The 8,045-nt window shown below is 29.7% G+C and overlaps 1 protein-coding gene and 1 long non-coding RNA gene across 3 annotated transcripts; one reads left to right on the forward strand and one right to left on the reverse strand.

Annotated features, from left to right (window-relative positions):
- The first annotated feature begins 534 nt into the window (after positions 1-534).
- Positions 535-2,859, forward strand: LOC132749373 (uncharacterized). Its single transcript, XR_009628407.1, has 3 exons — positions 535-834; positions 1,264-1,459; positions 1,964-2,859. It is a non-coding gene; the product is annotated as an uncharacterized LOC132749373 (long non-coding RNA).
- A 1,028-nt stretch (positions 2,860-3,887) lies between these two features.
- Positions 3,888-7,780, reverse strand: LOC132749375 (macoilin-like). Of its 2 annotated transcripts, none has more exons than XM_060739104.1 (3): positions 7,477-7,780; positions 5,011-5,382; positions 3,888-4,606 (listed from the first exon to the last, which is right to left on the reverse strand). In XM_060739104.1, exons 1-3 carry the CDS (start codon positions 7,523-7,525, stop codon positions 4,497-4,499), a joined length of 531 nt encoding a protein of 176 aa, XP_060595087.1. In that variant the 5' UTR covers positions 7,526-7,780; the 3' UTR covers positions 3,888-4,496. The 2 variants fall into 2 exon arrangements, with proteins under 2 accessions (XP_060595087.1, XP_060595086.1); XM_060739103.1 differs by having other exon boundaries at positions 3,888-4,247; positions 7,477-7,777.
- Positions 7,781-8,045: the final 265 nt, after the last annotated feature.

An 8,045-nucleotide genomic window follows, 5' to 3' on the forward strand; every position in this document is an offset into this window, starting at 1 on the left:
CCCCTCTCAACGTACTATACAAATATTTTTTTTAATTTCCCTTTGCTCATTACCGTACTAGCTTGTTTTTAATCAGTCACTGGAAAATATATATCGGTTTTTCAAGTCTCTTAGTTTAAGTATCACCATATTATTAATTCCATGCTCAGCGCAAAACGTAAAAAAAGAGTCAATTATAGATCTACAATCTCGTTTTACTGTTAAATATGTCTAACTAATTTGCATGTAGATTTTATTTTTGAGTGATTAAGATCAGTTTTTGTCTTTATTCTTATTGTTAATACGCAATCTGATCCATACCCACGGCTTTTTATGATTAGATCTATCATTATCAGTAAAAAACTGTCGAATAGATTAACGTATATGCGTAAAAAGGTAAAATGTCGTAAAAAAGCGACTTAATTCTCTCGGACTTAACATATGTTGTTAGTTTATTGTTTTGAACAGCATGGCTCCCAGCCGCGCGATTAAACGATAAGATCTTGCAGGGAACTGCAGCATACCGAGCGCCCCCTATCAGCCGACAACAGAACAAGATTAATAGGAAACGAAAATTTTTTGCCATTTCAGAAAAAAGATATCTTACCATACAAACAGTTTTCTTTCTTTTGGATATAACTAATGTCAGAAACAAACTAACTTACAACAGATTTTGTCATTGCAGCTGCAAAATTAGGAACTGTATACAATACTATAGTAGCTAGGAATAACATTTCGTTTGCATTAATTCTATGCATAGGAAAAAGGCGGTTATTTTGGAAGATGAAAACTTGTGGAGTTACACAAAAATATGGATAAAAAACAATATCAAGGCATCTAGACTACTGATAAACGGTAAGTTCAAAATTTTCTTTTCGATCTACATAGCGTTTTTAAAAACCTTCTAGATCTATATCATATGTAAGTTGACAAAAAATAAAATTTACTGGAGTAATGTGCAGATTAGGATAACGATCGATTCGCCCCATAACGACTCGCCCCATTTTAGTGACGATTCGTCTCACCCTAATGGCACCACCTTAAATTAAACATTTTTTATTCATTTGATTTGGATTGAAAAATATTTATGATACAAGATACAAGTTTTAAAATATGCACGCATGTACATGCATTGTTTATGAGGATATCTATGTACAGCCCATTTTAAAAACATAAATCTGCATTGTTTCACAATGAGCTCATCTTCACATTTGAATGCGATGAAAATGATGTTCTTTTTTATTTTAAGTGACTTATTCAGAAGACTATTTTTCTTTTACTTAGTTATCTCGCAGAAAACTGAAAAGAGCAGCAAAGAAAGGACAGAACATAAAAATCAGCAACTCTGATGAGATGGTAAAAAGCAGATGAACGGGAGATAATAAAATGCAGATGGACGGCTTCTTTGATCGTGAAGAGTTTGCTATTAGTAATGGGACGAGGTCATTCCAAAGAAATGACATATATGAGTCTTTGAAGCGTAAGTATAGGGCTACATATATTAATCATTTTAAAAATGACAATGTGCTTTTTAAATATTAAGTAAATGATAAAAATAATACTTCTCAATCTGAATTTTGTTCATGTACATATAGTAATTCAATGTCATAGCCTTTCAATTTCGTTTTAAATTTAATTGAAGCAAATGGTAAAAAACTGGACTTGCTACAAAATATTTGTTCATTCCTCTGTTGAAAATGAAATCGAACATTCACCCGTTTGTTTTATCAACAAATATGTATCTATCATCAGACTTTGTGAAATATACTGCTGGTTTTTATTCAATAGAACATGTACAGTCTAAAGTGGTTGAGTCCTTTAGTGTATTAGGTTCGAGTTGAAATTTAAATTCAGATTGTATTGCAAATAGAACAAAAATATATTATACTTTTTTCAGAGTAATATGTCAGAAGTCTAAGTTTAAATTTTGATATTTTATTTATAAATATGATACTTTTTATGAGAATTTTCTTTTCTATTTCAGAGTATGCCATTCATTGCCTCAGTATAGAGATTCAACATTTAATGATTATATGAATAAAAAAAGGTGTAGCTCCAGACAGACACTGAAAAGGAAGGCAAAGATGTTTTCAGACTGACATAAAGCCCTAGTTTCTAAAACTAGAAATATATTCCTAACAGCAAGCACGAATATTTCCAGAATTATTCCCCTTTACTTGTTTACCTGACATTACCTGTTTTATTTGCAGGGATATTTATGAAATGAGCTATGCACGTACATTATGAGTTTTCAATGTTATGATGTGGTGGCATAGATTTTTTTCACAAATTTTAATCTTGTTGTATGTTCTTTATTAATCTAGTCAGCTTTTGTTTGTAAAAAATAAAAGAAAAATAAATAACATTTATCAAGATATGTTATTATTATTATTTTCATATTTTTCTCCTGAATTGACACCATCATTGGAACCTGCATTTATTCAAAATCCATTAGATGAATATAAGCAGGCAAGCCTGATTTGTTAATGATTCATTAATACATTGAATTTTGGTTTATGGAAGAAGGAAAAATACAATTTATTAGTGATTCATTAACAATTTATTTGCAATTCATTAATGAATCAGTTGGTCAGCGAACCTAATTTATTACCAATTGATTGACCTGATTTGTTGATAATTCATTGACTTAGTCAAGAAAAGGACCAAATTCATTACCCATTTGTTAACCTGATTTATTAACAATTTATAATAAGTCGGTAAATGGACCCAATTCATTACCAATTCATTTCACTGATTTATTAACAATTTATTCATAATGCATTGGCTCATTTGCATGTCATTTCCATCTATAATAAATTGGGAATAAATGGTAAATTTGTTTATCATTTATTATACTGATTCATTCCTATCTTTTTTTTGTTTGGGCATGGCGTATTTACAGAAATGATACTTTTTAGCACAACTGTTATTTCTGAGAACATATTTCAATAACCGTAATCAACGATTAACGCTTTGCGAGTTCGTTATTACACAGAAACAACATTTCAGATCGGTAGCGATATGATCCCTTCTTAATGGATTTATTTTACCGAGGCTCGTTTTATTCATGCGTTGCCCATTCGCAAGTGTATTTTACAATGATGTCGTACACCTGGCATTTATAATTGTGACATATTTGACCAAATTTATAGATGAAATTATTAGATTAACATTCTCTCCTGAATAATTTGACTAATTAAGACTTGTATTTTCTGATATGCTATTTTTGATAGTAATAAACGGTGTAATTGACGTTGTCGTCTTCGACGCTGTATACAGTTCATATCCATATCAGTATATCATACATACAAATCATTCATAGTAAGAGTTATTATTGTTACAATAGTATCTCAGTTAAACGATGGACAATGATCCGAGTCATATATGCAAAGTATAAACAACGAAATATTTTTGTTCATGACATGACAAATCAAAATGGACTTTATCCTGACCAGCGATTTGCTTTTTGTCTGCTTTTTATTTTATTTGATAGGTGAATAGTGAACATCGTATACTACTGAAACCAGACCAAGATAATTAAATATAAAATATTAAAGTGACATTATGCCCATCCTAGGGTATAAAGTGAGTGAACGGGTGAAGATCAAAATAAGTTTTCATTTTGCCATAATTCCTTTTAATTTAATAATTAAGTTCATTTAAACAATGAATAACGCACAGATCCAAACGAAATTTCTGTAAATATCCGTAAGAATTTACCTATAACGCTTACTTTATAAAAAGAGTGGGGCAGTCTTTTTAAATTTTGGGCAGATTTATAATTTAATCCAAAACATTTTCCAAAATCAACTGTTGGTCGAACACTATTTTGATAGTTAACCTTTTGAAATGTAAAGTCAATTCAGCTCAACTTTACTATGAAAATATGAGCATAATGTTACTAAATTTCTTGAGATAAAATATAATACTTTTATAGCAGTATTTGAAAGTTAAGATATTTATTGTTTGTTTATACAATATGACTAAATATACCATGGTCTTAAAAGATCTATACACAATAATAAGAATATATACACTGTATATAAAACCATTCAAATATCTTGACAACAAATAATGAAGCAAAACTGTTATTCACTATCGTTACGAGAATATAAACCATTATTTCCGGTTCTTTATCTTGAATTCCTTAATATACTTTTCACATTTCTTTCGTTGATACGCCACCTTTGCTTCGTCAAGTTCTTTGTGTGCAGCTTTTTTGTCCGCTGTTGCCGTTTCCAACTGCTTTTCGAGGTCTTTAATGTTATCTTTAACGAGATAGGTAGCACCGTGTTTAATCATATTACTTTTTTCTGCATATAACACAACAATTTTATATAATTTCCAACCAGCTTTTCAATATAAAGTCAACAGAAATAATGATGATAATAAAAAAAAACACCTTTAAATACAATCATTTTTGTCAACGATATTGTGTTGCACATGATGTATAAGTAAAAATGGTCGAGTATCTCAATTTTATGTTCAAGGCATAATTGCCATTCACTAATACACAATCATCTCTTTAACTTCTGCAATTCTTCTTTATATGTTTTAGTTTGGCGCCTCTTATCTAGCGCTTCTTCTTTTGCTTCGTTTATCTTATTTGTGAGATCAGTTGCAAGATCTGGAAATTTACAGACTCTTTTAGTAGAAAAAAACTTGTATACATACAATGTCGGACCCGTGAAAGGTTTTAAAGTGGTTTTCGAAAATGGAGATTCTATGAATTAACAACTTTGGTTTAACTCTATGAATGTGATCTATTCAACTAAATGACAATACAAAGTCATGTTAATATTTAGGCTTATGCAAGAGCATGGTGTTTTATGAGACATAATCATAAAGCTGAAGCTTGATTTATAAGAAAAACCATTTATTAAAATAATATAAATATACTAGTATCTTAAACATAAATGTGTTAATATGTACAGTATAAACAATGCATATTTTTTTCTTGATACTATTTACATTTTTGATAGAGGGTAGCAAATATGGCCGTTTAATTATAACTAAAATTAACTAGTTTACCATCCTTTTTATCTTTCTTTTCTCCTTTCCTTCTTTCAGCTGTAAGTTCATCTTCCTTGCGTTGCAGGTTCTTTTGAGATTTATCCAACTCTACCCGCAATTTCTGCAGTTCACTTTCCAATTCTTTTATCTTCGATTCTTTTTCTCTCTTAGTCGCCAAATTGTCAGCCGCAATAATCCTTATTTGTTCTCTAACCTGTCGAAGTTCAATTTCTTTACTTTCAATCTCTGTCTTCTTTTCTTCTATTTCCTGCATTAATGTGTCCCTATCATAGGTCAGAACGTCAAACCTTTTGTTTAGATTTTCAAGAGCTGGCAGCAGCATTTCGTACACCGCTTTTGCTGTGCGAGTTGTATCGTCTTCCGTACAGTCTTCAAAGATGTAAAAAATCAAAATAAACTTAAGGTCTATTAAGCCACAAAAATAAATGATATTATTTCCCCATAGCTTTATCATTTCTGGTGTTCTATTACAGATTTCGAAAAATTTTATGAGCTTTAAGGTAACAGCATCATTTGTTCCTAATACATGTACTTTCTTGCTATTATTACAGTAATAATTATTATTAAGTAATTTATATGGAAGACAAAATACCAGTTCGTTTGTTTTTCGCTGCTTTGACGAATATTGCTTTCTCTATTCTAACTTCCATCCTTCTGAGTTGCTCTAAAGCCGTTATTATTATTATTATTATTATTATTATATTATTATTATTATTATTATTATTATTATTATTATTATTATTATTATTATTATAATTATACAAACAAAACAAAGTTAACAGAGGGTTTTGCATATTTTGATAACTTTTAGGTCAAATCTGTGGATGATAAGTATATACTCACCATAGGATTTTGGTAGTTTTTATGATGAAAAAACAACAACAACAAAAACCAAGAGAAAAACACAACCCACAATCCTGGAGGCTTACAACTGACAAACTTATTTAATAAAATGTATTTGTAGCTGTTATTAATTTTTGTACAATGGTACATTAATTGTAGAAACGATAAGCAGATAGTTTTTATTTTTAATGTCCAAATAGCCGTGAATAGTTTTTATCTTTAATGTCCTGATCTAGGCAATTTAGTCAAAGTATGCATCCATACAGTATTTGTATCATAGCAAACTCAGATGGAAAAACTTTAAAGCTTTTAACCCTCCAAATGCTTAAAACATCTTTTTTTAATCAAACTTAGGAAAAGGTGAATTATACTTATATTGTAAGTAATGTATAAATGTTCACAATACAGATGAAACTTTGAATTAGTTGATCAAAATGTGACAAAAACTGATACCGTTTAACATTGAAATTTATACCCTTTACGGCTATAAACTAATAAAGTGAGAAATATATCTGCATGTTAAATAATAGGTATAATGTGTGGATATTGAATGTCTGAGGCTAGGTAAATACTTAACAACATATTTTACTCACTAGAACAATTTTTAAGGTTTCATTAAATTAAATGTAAACACAAGTCTGGAGGCGTGCTGCTTTAATCAATAGATAAAATCTTATGTATTTAAAGGATAACATAAACATTTTTGGCATAAAATCTTTATCTTATGTATTTAAGTTTTGGGCTGACAAAGTGATATATAGAAATTATATCACACAGTAGGAGACTAGTGAAATATAGAATTTGTTTCCCGTCCTGTACATTGAAGCAGGCTAAGGTTTAATGGTCGTAACAGAAATAGAACATTCATTTTAATTATAATAATTTTAACTTGGAAACAATTATGTGATCTAAAAGTGTCCGAAAGTATCACAAGGAAAATACATTGTTACCTCCGCATTATTAATTTGTTTGTTTGTTTACTTTTTATTTGATCTATCTATTTATTTTATTTATTTATTTTAATATTTACTTATTTATTTTTTGAGAAAAACTTGCTTATCTGAGCAATTTTCTTACCAAGATAAATAAACACTAGTATCTCTTTCGTGTCCCGCTCTTAAAGATTATAAAAAGAAAGTAGTATATGCAATTATTGTTCGAACCAAACACTATAACGTACCTATTTTCTTTAACGCTAAGGGTCCTCTTCATTTTATTTTGTAAGGAGATTTTTCAATGGTTGTGTGTATCACAGTCTTTGACCTATGCAATCACCGTAATCATCAAATTCTAAATCGTTGTTTGAGTATTAAGTATGGAAAGATATGACTCCGACTTTTTTTACGTAACTTTATATTAACTACTTACTTATACAGTGATTTTCAACCCATTTTGATTTGGTTTATGTAAAATGAAAAACCTTTAAATCATTACCATTTTTAATAGCAAAAGGGAAAAAAGTACATGAAAATGTATTAAATGTACTTAGTAAAAGCGTACATAAAATGGCTTACACAAACTATTCAAAAAGTTAATGTCAGTCCATCAAATCTAAAAATATTGGGTCAAAAAGAACTTAATAAAAGTTCATGTATAATCATTTCAATATGACTATCTTACCGTCACTTCCGCTAGCTCCATACCCACTTCTGGCGGCTCCATGCGCCATGTTCCTGTGCTAAAATTAAAGATCCTGCCTTATTCTATCTGTTTAAAAGAAATACAAATAAAACAAGAAGAATTAAAATGAGGAGTGTTAAAAAAGTAGATGTTATCAAAGTGATAAACGTTACTTAAATGTTGATTTTGTTGCGCTTAAACGCTTAAAGTAGTTTAAAGTCGGCGGTATTTTCCATATACATATACTAAATGCCAATGAGCAAGTTAAACACATCTATTTCGTTCTTTTTTCATTTTAAAAATACATGCATCTTGAAATGTCTCTTCTAGTCTAGTTATCAAATAACTGGTCGTATATAAACGTTTATTAGTAAAATGGATATTTAGAATTACGGAACCCTAGTTTAAATCAAATATCTTCTGTTTAGCCGACCTTTTATCAGCCATCTGCTCTTATCGGCTAATATGCTACGCAATAGACCTCTTACATTATAAAGCGACATATTGGAACTACTTTAGTTACTTGAGTCCGCCATTTTCTTTGTGTATATTATGGTGTCAGTTGTAAA

This window comes from Ruditapes philippinarum, unplaced genomic scaffold (assembly GCF_026571515.1).
Source record: "Ruditapes philippinarum isolate M1 unplaced genomic scaffold, ASM2657151v2 ctg23040_1_1_1_1, whole genome shotgun sequence".
NCBI lineage: Eukaryota > Metazoa > Mollusca > Bivalvia > Venerida > Veneridae > Ruditapes > Ruditapes philippinarum.

Excerpts from the sequence above, each read along its gene's own strand:
- LOC132749375 (XM_060739103.1), bottom strand. The coding sequence starts at position 7,525 with ATGGCGCATGGAGCCGCCAGAAGTGGGTATGGAGCTAGCGGAAGTGAC. Across the intron at positions 5,383-7,476 it reads TGGAGCTAGCGGAAGTGACG|ACTGTACGGAAGACGATACA; the intron begins GTAAGATAGTCA and ends ACATCTTTGAAG. Across the intron at positions 4,248-5,010 it reads AAAGAAAGATAAAAAGGATG|ATAACATTAAAGACCTCGAA; the intron begins GTAAACTAGTTA and ends ATCTCGTTAAAG.